At 39.0% G+C, this 23,826-nt stretch overlaps 1 protein-coding gene across 8 annotated transcripts in view; it reads right to left on the bottom strand.

Moving 5' to 3' along the window:
• Positions 1-23,826, bottom strand: part of lama2 (laminin, alpha 2) — a 253,413-nt gene that overhangs the window by 114,727 nt on the left and 114,860 nt on the right. For all 8 annotated transcript variants that reach the window (XM_082147801.1, XM_082147798.1, XM_082147796.1 and 5 more), the window contains exons 16-18: positions 16,785-16,898; positions 13,950-14,077; positions 12,475-12,561 (exon numbers count right to left, since the gene is read on the bottom strand). In XM_082147801.1, the coding sequence (XP_082003927.1) occupies positions 12,475-12,561; positions 13,950-14,077; positions 16,785-16,898 (329 nt within the window). The remainder of the gene's footprint in view (positions 1-12,474; positions 12,562-13,949; positions 14,078-16,784; positions 16,899-23,826) is intronic.

Raw genomic sequence — 23,826 nt, 5'->3', positions numbered from 1 at the left:
AAATCTGAAACTGAATGAAAATAAATACCTCCGTTCATTCATATGTTGTAGTGTAAAATACAATGCACTATAAAGAAACTAATAAAGCAATTTCATATCTGAGGATATTAAAGAGAACATTTGATGTGTAACCTCATTACAGCATCTAACATTACAGCCACTCCAAGAACAGATGCCTTCCTTTTGGAAAAGCAAAATCTAAATTGTCCAAAAGTTCCTTTCTGAAGAGAAATACAGTATGATACCTGTGTACTGTAGGTCCTTTACAGTTTTTCTCGATTGCTTAAACACTATAACCAGGCTTTTGAACTAAAATTTCAAAACCATAATGCCCTTTATCAAAATGCACACCCATTTCCCAAAACTATAAACACTATTCCCTGTTTTGACACATGAGTCAGATTTGTTGAACTGTCACTGCAAAACTCTACACACAAATCCCTTAATTTCTCATTGCCTACATCACGTTGTCATTTAGAAAGCACTAGCAATCAATATTGTTCACTCAAGTCAGCACAGCTTCAGCTCAGTTAGACACAATTACCCAGGTGGAAACACTATGGGCCCTATTTTAACGATCTGAAACGCAAGTGTCAAGCGCAAAGCGCAAGTAACTTTGTGGGCGGATCTCGGGCGCTGTTGCTATTTTCCCGGCGGGATAAATGCCTCTTGCGCCTGGTGCAAATCTAAAAGGGGTTGGTCTGAAGTAGTGTATTTCCTAACTTACCGACGTGCGTCTGTGGAGGGAAAAGTCCGCTTTGCGCGGGTGCAAAATAGGAATGATACATGCGTCGGTGTACAAAGTCAATTGCGCTGGGTGCAAGATAGGGCCCTAAGAGTCAAAATTTAACACACATCAATCAGATCCTTCAATAGATAGATAAAAGAGCCCAAATCAGTTTACTGAGTTTTGGAACAATGGATCCAGAAAGACATGAAGGAAGAGATCGAGGAGGGATGATGAGGAGGAGGACGAAGGGCAAGGGCAAGAAGACAAGCAGTCTCAGATGAAATTCAAGCCACTCTAGTTGCCCATGTCTTTATCAATGGTATGACTATGAGGGAGGCTGGGCTACGAGTAAGGCCAAATTTGAGTCGCTTTACCGTTGTCTCGAGAAAACAAAATTCTATCACTGAATAAAAGACAAACATTTCCAATAGTCTTTGATGAGGTGTATTTTCTTGCAAGAAAAGGCCAGTGGTCGTACAGTCACACAGAGTGACACAGAGTGTGACAGTGAAGGGAGGGCATCCTTTCTCCTTTATAGTCTTGACTCCCAGAATGTTATCTTTCAAGGCAAATGATGGTATTTCAACCATATGTAGAACATTCTTAGACGTGTTCATCATATTGTCTCCTTGAGTGGAGGCCCTCCTGTCACGAACCAACACTCTTTACCATTCCAATACAATTCCATATTAGAATAAGGTTTGTGTGTGCTCTTTTACTGTCATATGATGGTCACACACATCTTACTGTAAGTAAATAAAAAAAAAAAATGTTTAGAGGAGAGAATAAAAAAAGAAAGAAAAGTAAAACAGGGAAACATTTTTTGTTTTGTTGTGTGTGTGTTGTACTGTGTAGTACATTAATGAATAACAGTTTGTGAGGGGGAGAACCACAAGCAACATAACTTACCAGTTTTGGAAATGTTGTTTTGAATTTATTGCACCAGTGTGTTAGACTATGTTGTAGTGTGTGTGATTTTGAGGGCTTGTGTGTGTGTCTGAGGGCAAAGTTTGGTTTTTCAGCAAGAGTGAATGGTTTTGAGTGTAGAGCTTCATTTTGACCTGAAAATAGGATGTTTGGGGAATTGGGTGAGACGTTATGGATTTGTGTTTACAGTTTTGAGAATACGAGGCATGGTTTCAAGAAATGTGTTTAAGCAATCGAGAAAAACTGTAATAGTACAGAGAAAACGTCTCACATTATGCATATAACAATGGTTCACTGAGAGGGAACATAGTGTCGGCCCTGATCCGGGCCACATCTTGTACATGTGGATTCCACGAGTACCAGATGCAGGCCGGATCTGGGCCGACAATATGTTGCTGTCTGGGGTGATGACGTCGGAGGATGCTGAAAACACCTGAAAACACGGCATCAGCTTCAAATGTCTGAAGGAAGACATGTAGGCACGCCTGAAGCATGGCAACGAGATGTCAGCTGATGCAATGGGGACGTCAATACCAGCTATGCCATGCTGACCAGTGTCTGCTGGAGACTACAAACTGCCTAGAATCTTAGGCACTGAAACGAAAAAGTCAGCCAGCGAGTGGAAACACCCTGCACAACCTTGCAATGGGAAGGAGTGTAATCTCACTAAATACCCAGAAACCTGGGTAAGGTGACAGAAGAGCATATAACTATCATAGACGATCATCTCAAACAACTGTCAGCTCTACTTCCAAATATATTATCAGGGAGCCAAACACCTAGTGCCAGCTCACCGAGACGCCAGCCATTCCCTTATCTTTATTCTCCTCTAATAACAATCCTCTGTACCCCAACTCCCTCCTCGGAGGGGGGATTCACTTTCCTCTAAAAGCAGCATTACTGCACGACACCCTTAACAGGTGAACGGGAGGAGATTGTACAACTTCTTGTATCCCAAGAATTATTCTCCTTAGAAACTCATCAATCTCCTCTAAAAGCATCCTCAAACCCCGAACCCTCCTCAAAGGGGGAGGGAGGAAACTTTATTCTCCTCTAATAACATAATTATTGTATCCCATTACCCTCTTGAGATATTTCTATATAATATATATATTGAGATATTGAGATATATTCCTATAGCTGTGTGTAAATGTGGAGCTGTCTCGGGATAAAAGATAAGTACAGAGTGCCACAAGGCTCTCTCCTAGGTCCTATTTAGTAGAACATCCAATTAGGCCACATTACAAGGAAAATATGATGGCACAGTTTTATATTTCCACTATTTTCATAGTTTATTGTTATTATTTTAAATGAGGATTTTACTCATTTAGTAGTTTAGGCAGAAAAACTGGTACACATTAATAATCCTTTGCTAAATTTGGAAAAGTCATTGGGCATAAATATTAGTAAATAATGACAATATCTGGTTAAATGCGAAAGTCCCCACCTACTGTTCCCCCAAAAAACATAATCCCCATGCCCCCAAAATCACACTGACTGTCACCTCTGCACTGTTTCGGTCCCCTTTATAGAGTAACTGAGCATTGAAGGCTGGCTCTTCCTGTCTGTCTGGTGCCAGCTCATCATTTCTCCTGTCGTTAGCTCTGCTGTGAGAGAGCCATCTTAAGCACTGATGACTCGGGCCAGGTGTCTTTAACCCAGGCCATATATATATGGCCAAGTTCCTGTCTGTCTGCACACCAGGGAACAATTACTAAAAAAAACTGGGACTGCTCCAAACTCTTATTTCCTTCCTCTCCTCACCCTTCACCCTCAGCCTGCTCTCTCTGGCTCGCTGTTTCAGGTGTCGATGGGCACGCAGGGCTAAACTAAACATAAGCACTCTATTTCAGAGCAGGACCAGGCGCCATGGAGGGACTGAGCTGAATTAGGTCAGTGAAAGACTGAGTGGGGTGGAGAGAGGTTTTTTTCTGTCGTGGGTCATTGATTCTTAAACCGAAGAGGCCCCCCTTAAATCACCAAGCCCATTACTGTTACTACACACTCGGAGCAAGCTTACAGCACACTCCACAATAAACACATATAGAGTATGAATAAAGCAGGGGGGCGGGATGATAAATACTAGACCGGTTTCACAGAGCTAGCACAACTGCAACAGCCTGTTCTGAGCTATTTACATTTACATGGACACCAGAAAGTGACGTATTACTGGAAAACAGCTAATGGTTGAAAAGTTTTGTTCTCATTTACATGCAGCTTTCTCTCTCTTTGTGTTTAGAATGAACCATTTTTAGGTGCGCGTGATGTAAAGGTGGTCACTGACAGGGTATGTAACTGAACTGAGGCTCTACCTACATAATATAAAGTGATTTCTGGTTTCATACATTGAGCAGTCCTATAGATAATTGGCATTAATGATAAAATGGTTAGCAGGAGTGAACTAATGAGTATCCCCTTGAAGTCTAATTTACATGACGAGGACCACATTTATATTCCAATAGTAATTAATCTACACAGAACCCAATGCACACAAACAAAAAAGAATGGCTTATAAACTACATATAATTAACTAGAAACATCAATGAAGTCTTATGGATTCAGTTTGAGTGGTTGTTAATGCATGTGGAATTTAGATCATCAATTTATTTCACCAGTCTTTGAAGACGCCTCTTAAGAAAAGTGAGATATTTCAATATTGAAGGAAGCAGCAATTTGTGGCACTTGTTGCTCATCTTTAATCTGTGTACTCTAATAAAACAAGCTTTACAGGCTTTGGTAGCACTCAGTGCGGCTCTTACAGATATTGGATAGTGTTCATTTGATTTGCTTAGATGGAAATTGCCAAAGGGATCTGGGGCTGAAAATGATGTATTCTGCAAAGATTTCTGTTCGAAGAGAAGCCGCTGTTTACTGCTGGCCAAGGATGTAAGCGAATATTTAGGATTTGTTTGGGGGACTAAATGTAATAAATCAAGATTCAACCACTGAAAATCACATATTTGTTGACTGCTAATCTGAATATTAGTTTCCTCTTCAATTTGTATTTGATATGGTGGTTACTGTTGAAAGATGTAGAGTACTTAAGTTCCTTTTAAATATCACCTTTATCTCAGACGTTTCTCCACAGGAGACTCAACTAAAAAAAGGCACAGATGAGACAGTAGTTGTCTCAAGTAGATCGTAGAAACCAATGGCACCAAATGTCTCTACGATCTACTTAGGCATACAATGCTTTTGGGACACACAGCCCAGATCATTTTGTCCTGAAGAGTTTAAAATGTTCCTCCTGTTCATCCTGAGATCTCTGTCTATAATCTGCAATGGTATCTGAGTGCACTGATGAGGCATTCTTGAGATCTCCTTTGAAACGCCATTGGGACGTGTGAGAATAATCCCGGGAAGCAACAGTCTCTATCTGCTCTCCAATTGATCTCACTTGATATGGCTTCCCTGTCAGATGGCCTCGACACAATACGTTTTTAGGAACACATTTAAGAGCGACGTGCACCGCCTGACTGAGTTTGTGTGAAGTATGTCCTTCACATCTCTTTCAGTGAGTGCCTCAAGAGACAGACTGGGTTTGAGCTCCGTCTGAGCGCTGATGGATCGGTCCCAGCTCGCCCCATTAATGTGCGTCTGTCCCTGGCTTTTCCCAGAACGAGAAACCTTTCCATTAACTCTCTTTCTCTCCTCTCAAACTTTCTCTCCGCTTGTCCTCCATAACACACGTCCAGCTCCCTGGTTTCTGTTCCCTCCACCTCGTTTTCTGCAAATGGCTCAGCGTGGAGAGCTTTTGGTGCCAGCTAATGTGTACCAGCACTGGCACTGCACCAGTCCCTCTCCATCTGTTTCAGGGGTGGGGTCACAGAAGAGCCGAGACCTTTCTTCCACCTAGACGCCGTACTCCACAACACCACTGTGATTTAGTCCGCATACAGAGCTGGACTGCCTGCCAACGCAAACCTACCCAGAATGCAGCATATGCTAATGCTAACCCATCAGCATACCAACCTTCAGAGAACGGGAGAGAACGACGCCCACTGGGGGAACGTGGAGAGTTGAGAAAGACAAATAAACAGAGCGACTGGAATGGAATGGAATATTGCGCATGATAGATGAGCTGAGTGATTTCTGATGCTAATGAAATTAAGACGGTGCCATCAGTGCCAGAGCTGAGAGCTGCTTTGTGCTCTATTGCATTTGTAGGCACTTTACACTGGCCACAGAGGATTAAGCCATTTGCTCCAACTTATGCCAGATTTTTATTTCATTTCACACTGGGACAGAGATCCATATGGCCTAGAGATTAAGATTTGTTTGAGTAGTCTACTCAGACACATTACAGACTCAAAAAACATATGCTGTTGTTCAGCACATCACACACACACACACACACACACACACACACACACACACACACACACAGAAAATACAAGGGTTAAATGAGAATGGGAACACAGCCCATATAAGCTGCGAATGCTCTGCATACCCAAGCAATTCAAGGACTCGCTAATTAATATTAACACTATAAATTCACTTGTTTGAGGTGTACCATAAACCTTACATGATAAATTGTTGGTAATACGTATGTAATTTTCTTCAAAACGGCCCGTTACGGAGGGTTTCGGGTAAGCGGATCCACAACAGCTCTGTTGTTATGTGTCGTCATCACTGTCCTGCGTTCTCATTGGTTTGCTGGCATATGGGGGATTTCATGCGCATTTCAACTATTTTCATAGTAGGGGAAATTTATTTTAATTTTTTACAAAAACGTAAAGTGTTAAAGAAAGACATACTGTAAGTAGACCTACTCTAACTATCCGAGGTTGCTAATCGATAGTATGCATTTGTCATCAATTTGCATTATTTGCATTAAACTTATTTTTTAAAGAATACTTATATTTTATTATACTATTTATTATAATTATTTTTACTTAGATTTCGTTTATAACAGGCTACTAATAATTATAATATTATACTTATTTTTAATACTTAATTAAAAAATACTTCCAGCATACATTTACATTCATACATACATTTACATTTACATACAGCATACATTTACATTTACATTTACATTAACGGATCTTCTATCACCCTATAATCCATCGCGCTCTTTAAGATCACTAAATTCAAGGCTTTTGGTCATACCTAGGATATTCAGAACCACCAAAGGAGGGAGAGCATTTTCACATTTGGCTCCAAAACTCTGGAATAGTCTTCCTGATACTGTTCGTTGCTCAGACTCGCTCTCCCAGTTTAAAACTAGATTAAAGTCACATCTCTTCAGCCAGGCATTCATATAATCCTACAGTTCAAACTACAATCCGGCCTCTAGCTCATAAATGCCAGAGGAGAACTGGCCCCCGACTGAGCCTGGGTTCTCCCAAGGTTTTTTTTTCTCCATTAGGTCACCTGATGGAGTTTTAGGACACCATTAGGTCACTTGATGGAGTTTTTCAGTTCCTTGCCACTGTTGCCTTTGGCTTGCTCAGTTGGGGATATTTTGGGGGATATTTTATTTTATTTTATCAATCAATAAATTCCTCTTGAAACAAACTTTGTTGTATTATTTTAATTTAATACTGTGAAGCTGCTTTGATACAATCTGTATTGTGAAAAGCGCTATACAAATATACTTGACTTGACTTGACATTCACACCTGCCATAGTGTTTTTTATTTGTCGTCTCTGATTTAGATCTGAGTCTTTAAGCCAATGTGCCGTACCGTTTAAAGAGGAAGTACGTAGTTTCTGCGACACTTGTGGCACCTGGCAGAATTACAAAAATACAGAATATTTTGCAAACATCACAATCACAGCTCTTACAGGTGTTTGTGAAGGCATGTCTCAACAGGCAAATGAAGGCTACTTTCAATAAAAGCATATTAGGAATACTTTTAGCTTTGTTGTTATGTGTCATGAGAGAGAGCAACTGAGTAGCTAACACTGTCTAGAGCTTATTATAAACCCATTCATACACAGAATTCACGGTTCGGTTCAGACATCACGGTTCGGTACGAGTTTGGTACAATGGAGGGAAAAGCAAAGCAAAACAAAAATGCAGAAGGCTTGTGCATGTCTCAGGCTGAACCACCAAAGGAAAATAAATGTCTTAAAGGGGTCATATAATGCCATTTTTGTACAAGCTAATATGATTCTTTAGGGTCTAAATTAAAAGTTTGTAATATACTTTAATTAAAAAATTCTCATTAGTATTGTAAGAAAACACTAATTTTACCTGGTCAAAAACAGCTCTGTTTTCAGCACGCCGTTTCAGTGCATGTGTCTTTAAATGATAATGAGCTTTGCTCACCCCGCCCCTCTGTTCTGTGGGTACACCGTATTAGACATTCTCTGACCGTATCTAACACAATAACCACGTGTTATTCGTTATAAACGTGGGATTATGAATTATATTGAGAACGTCGTACATGCCGTAATGTACCCTGAGTGTAAACCTTAGACGCATTCATCGTGAAGCCTGCAGCAAGGTTTGCAAATTTCGCAAAGATTAATATAAATACTAATATAAAGGTTAATAAAACATTACACTCACATCTTCTGGAGGTTCAGCAGGAACACGTTGGTACCGATCCGTTTTTTCTTGTTTGTGAAGCTGTCTGGTGTGAAATGATTCGCGCAAACATGAAAGCACAGACGATCGTGGGGAATCCCCGTGAGGGAATCCCCGCGTCAATCCTTTGGGCATATCGCTTCAAAAACAAAACTCAGCCACTGCTTCTTCAACGGCTCGGATTTAGGAACATCCAAATGACTGCTGTGTTCCTTATTACATCTAAGAACAGAACACCACAATCGCTTAGACGCCATTCTACTCCAGCATATCAACAATGGCGGACTACTATGACGACGGCTGTCACAGCTTGCTCAGGGCGGGTCTTGTGTTGAAACACGGCTGTCAATCACAATAGCGGGAGGGGCGTACGATCTTATGACGTCACAATATCGAACGGCTTGATTTCAGAGATGGTCAAACATATAAGGAGATTAAAACAAAAACACTGGATGGATTTTTATCATGATAGGATGGTTGTGTACAGGCACTGCCAACAGACATTTCAGTGCAATCAACTTGTAAAAGTGCATGTACCATTATATGACCCCTTTAAGCTTTGCATTTTTTAAATAAGTTTTATTAATAAAGTAAAGGCATAGAACCCGTTTATTTGTAGTGCACTGACAATAGTTTTATATAATTAGTTTATTAATTAAATGAATAAAAAGACAAAAAGACCTTGAGATATGTTTGGTAATTGTGAATGAATTGAACATTTATTTGCTACATTTCAGATTAATATATTTGTTTTCCTTAAAATTTGAATTAACAGTAACTTAAACACTTTGCAGTTTGAATGATGTCCTGTATAAACAAAATGACGGAGTATGATTTTATGTTTCCACTGTTCGATCGCGCCCGCGCCTCACACACACACACAAATATAAGTAAACACTTAGCGACTTTTCGATCGCGCCCACGCCTCTCTCACACACACACACCATATTCCAGCATTGCAACCTTTACATTGCAGCCTGCTTCAGAGTTAAGGCGGGGCTACAGATTAGGTGTCCCTAAAGAACCCGCGTATCTAACAGTAGTTCCGCATTACATTAATTAATTTGCACGCAAGTTTCTCCGTGTAAATTTATGCACTGAACCGTGACGCACGTACCGTTTCGGTTCAATACGAATACATGTACCGTTCCACCCCTAGTGTTGTATGAATGTTATCTGGACGTACTACACCTGCCATGTTATCACTGTCATGTGACCTATGGCATCAGTTGCGTTGCTTCATCGTCATTCACAAATCCTCTGCCGTGGCCTTGTTTGAGAGTAAAGTGTCCATCGTCTCTGCACTTCAGAATCTAGTAGTTAGTCATCCAGGTACCTTTTGCCTACTGATTTATGAATACTATGAATTTGGACACACTGCTTGGCTCACATACAGTTTTTCACCTACTTTATAGTATGGAAGTAGGCCTTTTCGGATGCCGGGATAGGCTTTTTACAAAAACACAGTGAGCTGCATTAGTGTCTGCTGCTCATGTAGGAGTCGCCCTTCACAGGGGGCATCCTAACTGAAATGATTTCATAAGTGATTTCTACATAAGCAGCAGTAACGCTTAAGCATTACAGCATTACGTTAGCCACTCCAAGGTCAGGAGTTCAATTCCCAGGGAATGCATGAAGTGATCAAATGAATATGCTGAATCAATGCCATGTAAGTCACTTTGGATAAAAGCATCAGCCAAATGCATAACTGTCTGTGTCATAGTGCTCAGATGATGTTGATTTCACGAGTTTATGATTATGTTGCAAAGCTAAGAATGTGATATTCTAACAAGCATAAAACTACAAAGCACATACAAATACTGATTAAAACAGTCGATTTATGTATTTATTCGATTTTTTTAATAATACTAATGCATATTAGCATGTTTCTAATCACCATTTCTTATGTTGTCTACCTTTTGGCAATGAAAGTCTGGAGCACAACTACAGTGTGAGGTCTTGTAGACGGCTCATTAAGTGTTGCTACAGTGCCATGATCTGCATCAAAACGGCATAAAAAATGGATTCACCGTGTCGTCAGATATTAACCCAGATTAGGACTTTCCCCGTACGACATTACATTTTACATGGAAAATGATCTCTCTTAAAAGCCCTATTCGGACGGGATTAGTTTTACAAGGGTAGATGAAGGACGTCTGTAATAATAATGGCCAATTCGCACAGGATAAGAGATCTCAGTAAAACTAGCAGAAGTGGGAGGGCTAACTCGATTTACACACCGCCGGCACCCTCATGTCGTATTACGTTGCTTCCTGATATCATGTGCGCAAACACATATAACCTATATTTATATATCCCGGTGGAATTAATTAACTTCAGATTGGATTGTGTTGGTAATAGGCACTTACCTAACGCTAAAAGAGGTTTCGTGCCTCTAACAAGTGCTTTCGATCTTCTTTCTGATTTAAATGGTATGTATGAAAACACTTGAGTTTTGCCACAGACTCGTCCCAGCATCTAGAACGCAACTGAATGCTTTTACAAGCGTCTCCATACTTGGGAAAAACCATGGAAAGCTACTTTTAAACAGGAAATGAAGAAATATATACGTACATATTTACAGCGAGTCTATTCCCGCGGGATTAGTATTACCTGAGGTTATTTTTCCAGACCTTTTTACTGAAGGTAAAAGCCGCCGTAATCTTTACTGACATTGTCTGTAATGACCACTGAGATGCACATTCGGACGAGACTAAAATCACTGAGAATCTCTGGTAATCTTTACTTTACCCCTCCTCTCCATGTTAAACTAGTCCCGTCCGAATAGGGCTAAAGATGCACATTTGGGATTACAGAGGGAGATTTTTAAAATGTATTTATTTAGTTTAATTGTAAGGCCATTTCAGGATTGTAGATGTAAAATAACTCATGATTATAGTACTTAATCACAATAGATCAACAGTCATGTGACACCACAGGATCATGTCAAACCATCAATAATTTCAGACAATTAATCACAATGAAAATTACAAATCTTTAGTTATTAAGGTTACAAACAATTAGTAGGGTCGAGTGGAGTAAGATGTGCTAGTGAGTAAACATTTTTGTGCATAATTTGTGCCGTGTGACCAGAAAGAGCGCATCATATACAGCTGCCTGTGACTGAGAGATGCACCCGAGAAAAGCAAAACAGGTCAAATAGAGTTTATGTCCAAAAACATGTATTTTCATAAACTAAAAAGAAAGTGCTACAAGTATTTAACTAGTAAACTATCAGTATACCTTACTTGACGTATCTTTGCAGTAAAAAACGAAAAATGTAGTTGAAAATAAAAAAATAAATCTAAATGTTAAATCTAAATTTAAATGTTAAATCTAAAAGTTTTAACACAACAATATTTGTCAAGTTAGAGATATTTTAAATAGTTAAATCTAAATATTAAATGTTACACCTAAATGTTAAATGTTAAATCTAAATGCTAAATCTAAATCTAAATGTTGAATCTAAATGTTAAATCTAAATCTAAATGTTGAATCTAAATGTTAAATCTAAATCTAAATGTTGAATCTAAATGTTTCGGGTGAAACTAAATATTTAACTAATATGCAAATTTAGATTTGATAAATGATAAACATTTAGATTCAACATTTAGATTTAGATTTAACATTTAGATTTAACATTTAGATTTAACGTTAAGATTTAGATTTCGATTTAGATTTAACATTTAGATTTAGCATTTAGATTTAGATTTAGCATTTAGATTTAACATTTAACATTTAGGTGTAACATTTAATATTTAGATTTAACTATTTAAAATATCTCTAAGTTGACAAATATTGTTGTAAATGTGCTAAAAAGTGGCCGTCAAAAATTTATACCAGTTTTTTAAACATTGTTTGAAGCTAAATGTGACAAAATGTTGCTGTTATTTTCAGCGTGAGCCGCTTTACAAACGGCGCCCCATAGTTGTAAACCAATTGTGTATCCAAAGTTTACTATTGTCATACCTAAAGTGTACTTTTATACACTAAAAAGTGGGCCAATTTAGTATTGAAATAGTACACTTACAAGTATACTACAGTCCTAGTGCATTGATATTAGAATTTTTACTACATATAAAGTATACTTAAAATATACTTGAACTTTACTTAAGTACACTTAATAAAATGAACTTGAAGTATACTTATTTTTAGGAAGGGTAACCAGTGTCTTGTTTCTCTCTGAACAGAAAACAACTTGAGTAAAATGTGGCACAACTTACCCCACTCTGTTTAGTCCTAAAATGCAGTAGTCTGGATGTAAAACCTCGCTGTCTTACCTGTCACAGCGTGCTCCGGTGTAACCCGGCTTGCATCGGTCACAGATCACCTCACCCCAGGCATCGGCGTGGCACGTGGGACTGAAACTACGGTGTTTTTGAGCCAACAAGGGGACAAAGAGAAAAACAAAAGAGGAGCGAATCAAAAACATCATAAGCACTCGCTCTGGTTCTAACCGAAGCCAGAGACCGTTTGAACCTCAAGAAGGTCTAGCGGGTGAGCAAACCCTTTGCAGCGAGGTGAGCGTCAGGCTCTGCCATTAGCTCTAGCATAATGACTGCATGGCTATTTCAGACGACACAGGAGCCTGGCTGACGGGCATGCTGGGAATGCTGAGGGCAGGAGGAGAGCGACGCTTTCTTTAGCCCACTAGATGTGGAATGTTCAGCTGTTGCATTCTGGGACACGCCAACTCTTTCTGGATTAGCCACTAGCATGCTACAGCCAATATTAGCCTAGTGCTGAAATCATGCGCCAGCTACAGAGTACAGACGACTGGCAGTCAGTCTCTGGAGGAGCTACATCCGCTCCTTATAGATGCTATCATGCTAAAAATAAGACCAGCTTAAACTGAATTATGGTCTTAACTGGTTTTAGTTGAGTCTGCTACTGGTACAAGATTGTTAACACTTTAGTTTAGGGTCCAATTATCTCTATTAACTAGTTTAGCATGCATATTAATAGGATATTGGCTGTTTATTAGTACTTATAAAGCACATATTAATGCCTTATGACCATATTCTACATCCCTTAATCCACCCAATACCTAAGCTTAACAACTACCTTACTAACTATTAATAAGCAGTAATTAGGAGTTTATTAAGGCAAAAGTCATAGTTAATAGTGAAAACGTGTTCCCAAAACTAAAGTCTGATCTACAAATGTTCTGATCTCCCACTGCAACAAACAGGATCACGTTTTACTCTAATTGTAAAAATAAAAATGAAGACAGAAATATATTACTCTTGTAAGTTACAATTATACTGCAAATATAAAAAATAATAATATTTGATAATTATAACAATAATTGATTACATTACAAGTTACAATGCTCAATAATTAACTTTCAAACGTTCAAACCCTCAAGCTTATAATTTTTCAAATTCTTGAGTTTGGCGGAATATTACTAAAGTTCTGTCCACACAAATGTTGGAAATTAATAATGCAAATGTGTAAATAAAGTGAACCTAGCCGACATTGCTTTCCCAAATGCACATTTAACTTATATGGTATCACCCTAATTGAGATAGCCTGATAGTTATATGCAGTAATAATCTGATCAGAAATCGATTAGCTACGTGTTTATAGCTTGTAATATAGCTAACTACTGTTACGAGACTGTTTGACTACTTTAAATACTGAGTTAGGTAACTCTAGTCAGAGAAGCGATTATCTATGAAAAGCATCATGATGGTGAGTGTTCAGATGGTGGAGTGTGATGTCATGCCTTGCTGTGACCATTGCTGTGACATACTTGTTTGAAGGGCTCAGAAGAGGACAGGCACACGGCTGACAGTCATCCGCTGTTCCCCTGCTGGCGTCTCCGTAATAACCAGGAGCACATCGCTCACAGTTCGGGCCGATGGTGTGATCCCTACAGCCCTACAATACACACACAAACACATTCACACAGGGATAGACCACATGAAAAGACAACAACAACACCACATGACTAATGTCAGGACATGGAGGTGTGTTAGCATGTAAACATCTGCAGATTCTGTCTGGTGACATGACAACGCATCAGAGCCGCCTTAAACTTGCATAAAAGCTTTGTGTGACTCAAAAGTCTCAATGTTACTTACTATTAACACAGCTAACTGTTAAAAGTAAGATTCCTCGACAGGGACGCACACTTCTCATCAGTGTTTCAGAGGCACACAGTGTCATGGATCAGAGGGACAGCGGGGGCGTTTCATCTCTGAGAGGCGAACACTAGGGCTGTCAATTTATGTTCGAAAATCAATTGCATAATCGCAAGCCATTTTAGCTTAAATTGTACCCAGCGTTACTCGTCGTAATTGCATTTTTACTAGTAAGAATTAAATTTGAGAGCTCTACAATTCAATTATTACTAGTAAAAAAACGAATTAAAGATATGTATAATTGCAGAGCTGTGTAATTGAATTAAAGAACTCTGCAATTGCATTCTTAGTAGTAACAATTCAATTGTAGAGCTCCATAATTAAAAATGAATGGAAGTCAATGGAGACATATGACTAGTAAAAATTCATTAGTAGAGCTCTCTAATTGTAATTGCTACTAGTAAGAATTGAATTGTAGAGCTTTGTAATTGTAATTCTTACTAGTAAAAATGCAATTCCGACGAGTAACGCTGGGTACAATTTAAGCTAAACCGGCTTGCCATAATCTCGTCATGATACGCCCGCAGCGAACGCGCGTCACAGCGACTGCAGGCTCTGACACACACATAACAGCAGATTATACTTCTGCATAATGTGTCTGAATACCGGCAGAATTCACAGTTTTGTTGTAAAAAGAGACAGTCTCATGCATACAGACACAGATTCGGCTACGGTCTACAATCGCCTTCGTAGGTGAAATTAGTTTGACATTTCTAACCGTAAACACAGCCGTGTTGAAGCCTGCAGTGATGTTGTTCACTGATGTTATGGCAGTCCACTCTGCTTATTGTTTCTCGAGACTCTGCTTATTGTTTCTCGAGAATGTTGCACTCCTGTTTGTCATTGTGCACGAAACTTCACGCCAATAAATCATCAGGAATATTGCTGACTTGTGTGCGTCTCAAGCGCGGCGCGCCCTCTTTACGTTCGTCCTAACGCCTGTTAGTTGTCCGTGGATTTGACCATATTTGCCGTTTAAAATGGAAACGTCTTTAGACATGGAAAATCGATTTTACAATCGATTCAATGAACACTTGTGTCTCAAAAATCGAACAGGATTTTTTCACAAAAGTGACAGCCCTAGTGAATACACACACACACCCACACACACACACACACACAGCACAGTCCATCGACACAGTCACAGTCGGACACCACTGGATGAGCGGTCGCAGCTCTTCATGGCCTGTGTTATATGGCCTGTGTCCTTGTGAAGAATATGGTGTTCAGCTGTGACTCTCGACCGCTCACACAGGCACTGGTGTTTTCACGGAAGACTGAGGTTGTTTCCTCACGAAAGAGGTAGAGTACGAGCTTACAGAGCTAAACATCACCTTACTGAACAACACAAGACCTGCTGAAGAGAGGAGGACACACAGAGGAAGGTGCAGTGACTCGGTTTCCCATGTTCAGTTTTGTTAGAATAAACGTAACACTTTACAATGCGGTTCATTAGTTAACTACCTTAGTTAACATGAATTAAGAATGAACAATACTTCTGAAGCATTTATTAATATTAATTTCAACATTTTTTCAATGGTATTAAAATCAAAGGTTGTATTTGTTAACATTAGTTAATCCACTGTGAACGAACATGAACAAACAATGAACAGCTGTGTTTTTATTAACTAACATTAACAAAGATGAATAAATACTGTAACAACAGTATTGCTCATTGTTAGTTCATGTTAGTTAATTAATGTTAACTAATGAACCTTATTGTAAAGTGTTACCGAATAAACGCTAACAACATTAGCTTAGTATAAAACAACTACTTTAAAACAACACACAAACTGTGTCTCACATTCCTGAATGTGTCCAACAATTAAAATCACAGAGAAATGTCATAATTTTGACATCATCTGTTAAACTAATAATCATTGTCAATTCAATGGTGCAAATCAGTAACAGTATAATTTTGCCTATTGCAATAAAATGTATCATTTTTTGAACTTGTGACACACGTCAAAATTGAAAATTGAATTTCTCATTAATTTGTGATGTGTGATGAATGTCAAGAGGTCAATCGAAATATTATATAAACGGTTTTATGATCCATTCATATTTTAAATGTAAATGTTAATAACCGGTGGATTCTGGGCCTCTGGCACTGATCAACACACACACACACACACACACACACACACACACACACACACACACACACACAAACACACAAACACACACATGCACACACACACACACACACAGAGGAAATGGAACGGTTCTATTTTCTGCGACTCCATCTGAACTGCATTCACAGCAGATTGTGTTATTGTGTTATTATAATGCAGTTCTGTTATTATGGGCAAACAGCAACAACAGCAAAAGCAAGTCAATTCTGTACACTCACTGTGAAGAAACAACAAAATACTTTCTTTCTTTCACCTCAACAATGAGCACACACACACACACACACACACACACACACACACACACATTACCAGGCAGTGTCCAGTGACGTCATCGCAGCGCTCCGCATGTCCGTGGCATTGACAGAGCTCACACACACCACGATACAGCGTCCCGTTCACCCTGCGGTAGCCCACCGCACACATCTGAAAACACACACACACACACACACACACACACACATGGTTAGTGCATCACAGTAACATCATTCATCATGAGGAAATGAAGGGTTTTTGGTAAAGGCTAAGCAGGCAGGTTTGGCTGAACGCGTGTCTTGGGTTTAACAGTGTGTGTGCCAGTAATTAATCTGTGCTGTGCTAATTGACGGATCATTGTAGAGCACAAAGTGCTTTGATTTACTAAATGAGGGAGAAGATTTGTTTCAGTCAACTGAAGCGCAAGGGAAGTTTATAGAGCCGGCTGATGAATGCCTGTTCAGACAGAGTGTGTGTGTGTGTGTGTGTGTGTTCTTAAAATGTGTTTTTTCAAACCTTTCTGTCTTGTTTTGTTTCATTAATTGTGTCTGAAGTTGTTCTGTTCTTCCTTATATCTGAGTAATCGAGTGTTTTCTGTCCACACAGGCCTTTTACAGTCGGCATCAAAACAAAATTGTTCTATTTACTTTCTAAATATTAATGTTACTGTTAATGGTAGCTCGTACCAAGGGCGTGGTGAGCTGGAACCTGCTTACGTCACGTGCCACCACAAACATCCAATAGGAAAATTCAACTGCAGTAGCCACCGTTCAACCTGAAGAGGGCAGCACTCAGACGTTTTTACACCATATATTGTAGAATTAAAACACTTTATACCCAAATGTCAAAAAAGTTACTCGAATCAATGAACAGCACTAATAAAGCCCCATTCTTACAGATCATTAACTAAAAAAAGTTGGTTTAGTTACCCTTTAATGGTCTTATTGTGAACAGTTCAATCATGCATAATTTTTTACCTCATAATCTGTAATTAAAATACCACAGCTCTGTCTTTGTGCGAAAGCCAATCACATTCTGATCCGCCTTTATTCAGGTTTGCAACCCTTACTTTTCACAATCCAATCAACATCCAATAGTTTGAAGTTTCACCCTATATTTTTCATGTTCAAGAAGCCGTTTCACTCGGCACAATATGTTCATAAAGTCGTCACTCTTTCCGTCTCTTGCCGACTTTAAGGCGGTATATACCCCTCATCTAAATGGATCCTCATAAGACTCTGGGCTTCTTAATCTTTTTTTTTTACTATTTTCAGGCGCTGCGTCATATCATTACGCCTGCTGGACTCATGGTACGGCAGCAAAGTTTCTTGATTATTACGCTGGAATGAGAGTATAGTTCCTAGCCATATCAGCCTAGAAAATCACAACTTTACGTTTTCCGTCGGTCTTAGTACCCGATGTAAAGTACAGAAGAGTCAAGTTTTAAATAGGAAAAATATCGAAACTCTTTGGTCATTTTTTTGAGAGAGATGCTAATGGTCCTGTCCAATTCAATGATCTATGCTAAGCTATGCTAAAAGTGGTACCGCCAGACCCGGAGATCGGCTGAATGGATTCGAAAACGGGAAAACTGAACTGTGTAACTCGGGGGGAGCTGTAAAATGAGCCTATTTCCAAAAAAAGTGGAGTATCCCTTTAACAGAAATAGCATATTTGTATATTGAGGATGTTTTACAGGTTAACATTTGTTCTCGTTTCCGAAGCCGTTTCACTCGGATATACAACAAAACGGAAGAAAAGATTAGCGCAACTTCCGTTTCATGACGACTTTAATCTTTCCCCAAGAGAGACTGCCAGTTCCTCCAGCTTTTGTAATCAATATCCCGTAAATGATCCGCTCACAGTGAGATGCAGTGAACGAACCATTTGATGCTCTAATGAGCAGAAAAATACACAGCACACAAACACTGGGTTAAATTGTACATTTTTAATTAGATGAATCTATTATTTATCTATACTTCTATACTAATTCGCCTTAGTTGAACATTTCCAGTGAATGATCACAAATGATCATAAATAAGTGATTTTGACGGGCGTTTGAAAGGAAGTGTTTTCAGACTTCAGCTTTTAGTGTGCTTGTGTCTGCATGCAAAATACTGTCAAACCTGTGATCTCTGTCTCAAGTCTTTAATCATTACTTAATCATAACCTTTTAACACTTGTTTTTGTCTGATTATTGTTGTTGCTAATGTGCTGTGTAATTGTCAGAGCTGTTTGAGGACTAATTTAGCTCATTTGTATGAAATATTCAAGCATTTTTATTTTAAGGCGAGACTTTACAGGTGAATAGGGTAAACATTTTAACTAGCAGATATCACCATGAATCTTTCCCAGTTGATTACCTACATTAAGATGAGAAAAAAATGTATTACAAGTTTTCTGTAATTTAATGTTTAAATATGCAAATTAGGCAATATCTAATTAAATATGCGCTAATTTGCATATATTTAAAAAAACAAAATCTGAGTATTGGATAAAGCCAGGTTAAAAAATCTTTTTTCATTGTGTTCACATATTAGATGGGAAAAAAATTACACAGGGATTTATGGATATCTACTTTTGTTATCCTGTAAATCAGAATGTACTGTCAATAGCCTTAAAAAAATGATTTTCACCATGTTTTTTGGAATAAAATGTTACATAAATCAGGCTAGGAATAATATATTTACAAATTCCTCTGTAAATGTCTTCATAATATAACCGGGTACAAGACTGGAGAGTTTGGTGTATATCGGTGCGACTGAAGTGGAGATTTCGGACTTGGAGAATGAGAGAAAAGTCATTTTGAGAAAACGGGCTTTTAAGATTTATCATCAGCCAATGAGATTGCGCATTCAGCCCTTTTACTTTCACGATTGGTTGTTGATAAAAAGGAAATGTCCATATTTGGATCCGACAGCATTGTACAGGAGAGAGAGAGCTTTCCAGCGGTGTGTGTGATGACAGGGAGCAGACAGAGATCGCGGAGCAGCGGGAGGATTTACAACGCCAACTTTTGTTGAATTTATGAGAAATCTACAGACGCAAACAGACAAAGTGTAGTAGAATAAAGACCTAAATGTGTATTTTAGACTTTTTTTCACCACAAGTCTGAAAGAAGACATGCTATTGAAGACAAATATCCAAAAATCTCAAAATTGACCAATAAAAAACCCCCGATGTTTTTGCCTGCCGTGTCTCGCCTTAAACAAAAATCGTATAATCTTTTAAAACAGTTAATTTTGGTTTGCATTCTGAAATGTGTTATTAGTGAGGCACAATCGTGCAAGACTGCTCATTAGCATCAGCCTCTGTATGATGACGTCTAAGTGCCTTCCAAATGATGCTTATTTCCAGCATTATTTTCAAGCCGTCACTCGCATGATTACTTCTGAATGAAGCGGTCCCTTTCACTCAGCTCAATGCATTTTGGGACTGACAAATTCATGGAGAATGCATGTGACGCTGCCTTAGAATTTGGTCAAAGCCAGATATACTATAATGAGGCAGAATAATTGTGCTTCTGCCTTCGCATCGGGATGATGTCTCAGTGTGCTGTCTAGATCACTAGGGTTTGGCACAGAACTGCTGACTGCAGAGATCGTTCACACACACGCTGAATATGAAGAGGATAGTTGGAATGACTACAGCAATAAGCATCACACTTGTTTTTCTGCTGTCTGTCAGTGACCCGGCTGACCCTGTCGCTCTGAGCACGGCCTGTCCGGCAAACTGTCCTGTCCTGAGCGCAAACACACAACACTGAGCCGAGGACAGAGATGAGGAAACACATTCAAAGGAACAGTTCACTCAAAAACTAATAATGTGTCATCAAGTACTCAATACTTGACGCACACTTTTTAAGCATAATGCGGGACTCTTATTTTGAAATGTATGAAATTACGAAACTATAGAATTTATGTCAACGCATCAAACAAAGCTGAGCGTTCCTGGGCACTTCAGTGGGTCTTTAAAGGTAATCCATATGAATGGAGCAGTTTAATCCAAGTCTTGTGAAGAGATATGATCCCTTTATACGTTGAACAGATTTAATGTAGGCTTATATTCACATATAAACATTGATCAGTGCACGTATAGAGCATATCAAATGCGGTCAACAGCCACTCAACTGTACTTGAAGCACGACAAGGTTCATTCTCTAACCAAAGCCCAGTATTATAGACTTATTTGGACAAAACCTCGCTTTGGGAACATTTTGGGACTGAAAACCTATTCAATTAGAATAACAAATGCGAAACAAATGTATTTTTACTGAAGATTTCTATTATGATTGTAAGGTTTGGGTTAGTCTGCAGTTATTATAATGAGTTTTTCTCATAATGAGTGTCCGTGTTTAGGAGTAAAGGTGTGTGTGATGTCAGGTTTGAGTTTTGGAGGGTTTATATCCTGCGGTTGAGATGATCACAGTGTCTCAACTGTGTCTCTTGGCCAGTGGTTCCTGCTCACATCAGCATAAAAATCTGCTCGCTCAGAAATCAATAGCCAGTGCAGCTTTAATGGAGCAGACACGTATGCAGAGAGAAGGCTTCTCGCAGTGATTCGACACAGTCAGCCGCCCCTGCTGCTGATGCACACAGAGCAAACCAGAGACTCGTCCCACGGCTGACAGAGTTTGATCAGGGTTTGTCCCAGGAGCTGTACATGAGGAACACGAGACGGCCCGGAGGAGGAGACGGCGTGTGTCAGACTGCCACTACACAAGGATTCATCGCTCCGACGGGAAGGAGTTTAAAACACACCGAGCTGCCACAATAATCACCACCGGGAACAATACTCAGCATGCAATAGCCGTCATCGCACTGTCTAACTATAGACCCGATTTAGTCCGGCTTTAAGTAACCCACTTCTAGCCAAAATAACCTTGAATGTTGTTTTTAAATAACTTGCGAGATGTATGATATTCCATCATGTAAGCAAAGTAAACAGTGATTACAAGGTGTTTGGTTTCATTTCTTCACTTGTTTCATTTCTTTGTATCTAATTGATGACCAGTCTATTCTTGGGCTATTAGACGTCTATTCAGTTCTCACTGACAGCCCAAATTTTTCCTTGTTTTAGCCTAGAAGTCTGGGCTGCGTTTGGACGGCTATTAGATGTCTTTAAAACGCAAAATTGCTTGCTGGGTAGTGTCTAGATTTACCAGCTGGAATCCTTGAGAAACGAGCTCTGTTTGAGAATGTTAGCAGCAGGTAAACTAGTACTAATGAAGTGTGTTGCACACATCCTGAAAAGTGAAGCCGAAGCGTTTCGATCGCCCCCTGGTGGCTGGCTGCAGTATAGGTCATAAACCCCGCCCTCTCCATGTAATCGAATGGGACGTGAGCCAAACTAAAAAAATCCAATTTCACTTCAAATACATTTTTTAAAAGATGGTTTCTGGTTTCACGCTCACGTGTGTTCAAGTGTTTGATTTTCCAGTAATTTTGGTTATAGTTAGGTATTTGATGCTGTAATGTCATGATTGACAGCTGTGCTTGCGATTGAGTGTTGACCTTGAAACCGCGGCTCCACCTAACAAGGTCGTACAAGGTCATCGCTCATTTCTAGGACATTTTGGATTCATTTTTGTAATGGAAGGAAGTGAGATACGTTGTCCATCTTTTTTTTTTCTTTTTTTTTACAATCTATGATGCTAATCCATGAGCAGAACTGTACTTTACTGTACTGTATATTTCACTCTACTATCTGTGAAATAACCTGTTTTCATTTTGGATGGACAGAAATTTCAAAACATATTTCTGTTAATAGAGGGCTGCAGGTATGATGTATTTCTATAGGCCAAAACTCAGAAATGAGTTGCATTGCAGCACTTCCGGTTCCATTGTCCTGAAGTCAGTGAGTTTTTGAAAGGGTATTTTGATTAAATGGCTGAATTAAGGTCTATGGTGAACATAAGCTCAAGATATTTTCATGTTTTATTCTACGACATAAAATACATCAGTAATGCTCCCTTGTGATTTTTTTTTAAACTTGTCTTGAAAAAGGAGCTTGCTAACGAGAGGTTGCCACTTTCACAGCCTCACTGTGATCAGACTCAAACTATTCTAACGTTTTTAAACAAAGATTGAAAGAGTTCAATGATGGCAACGTTGAAGTCATGTGACCGAGCTGTAGTTCGTTTATAACCAACCTTTTTACTTCTGCCGACTGTGTTTAGGCTTCAAAAGTTGTGAAGATTATCACGATGAAAAAAACTTGTTACAATCATAAACTTTTGTTGGTCGCTCAGCTTATTTTCTGCAATAATCCAATGCAGCGCCTTCACTGCAGAGCCTTACTGAATGAGTTTCAAATACACCCCATCCCAATGAGCTGTCCGTTTCACAAGTCGCTCTATCAATCTCTTCCTGTCTTCTGGATTTTCTTTTTGTGCTCCACAGAAAACATCCCCAACACAAAGGTTCGGAGTGAGTAATGATGACAGTGTTTGGCTGAATCATTTAAAGCTTTTCAAATCAATTTCAAACTTTCACAGCTCTCCCTAAGGAGACTGAAGCCAGTCTCACGCTGTTCTGAGTGGTACATACAATCACTGCCAACTTTCCATGGAGGCTCTTAACCCTCTAGTGCTCTTCAATCAGTTTTGACCGAAAAAGTTTACATTTGTTTTTTGTATAATTTTTTTCTTCATTGGAATGGTACGAAACTTGATAAAGGTTTTGGCACTTGCTGTGTGAACACACACACACACTTGACTTGACTTGACACACACACACAAATCATGGACATGATTCGAACAGCTCCTCACGGTCAAAAATGAGCGCATTGGAAATGAATGAGAGACGAATTCCATCTAGTGGAAACTTCTGGTACTGCGGCCAAACAAACTCTCACTGAAAGCTCATTTTTTTAGATAACAGGCTCGAATTTTGAACACAACTTGTTTAGATTTATGGCTTTGATTTTCTCACAGCTTTAGAGTAAAATATGTTTTTGAAAATATATATATTTAAAATTTAAAATTGTATTTTTGCACATTTTTCATAAAAATAAAGGTAAAATTGTGTAACCTTTTTTTACACTTCAGCAATAATCTGCCAAGTGTCGTCTTTGAAAAGAGATCAAACTTAAGTTTATG

The sequence above is a fragment of the Leuciscus leuciscus genome, assembly GCF_965113295.1.
Source record: "Leuciscus leuciscus genome assembly, chromosome: 19".
NCBI classification, from domain to species: Eukaryota; Metazoa; Chordata; class Actinopteri; order Cypriniformes; family Leuciscidae; genus Leuciscus; species Leuciscus leuciscus.
The sequence above is the reverse complement of the archived record's forward strand: the minus strand, read 5'-3'. Positions and strand labels throughout refer to the sequence as shown.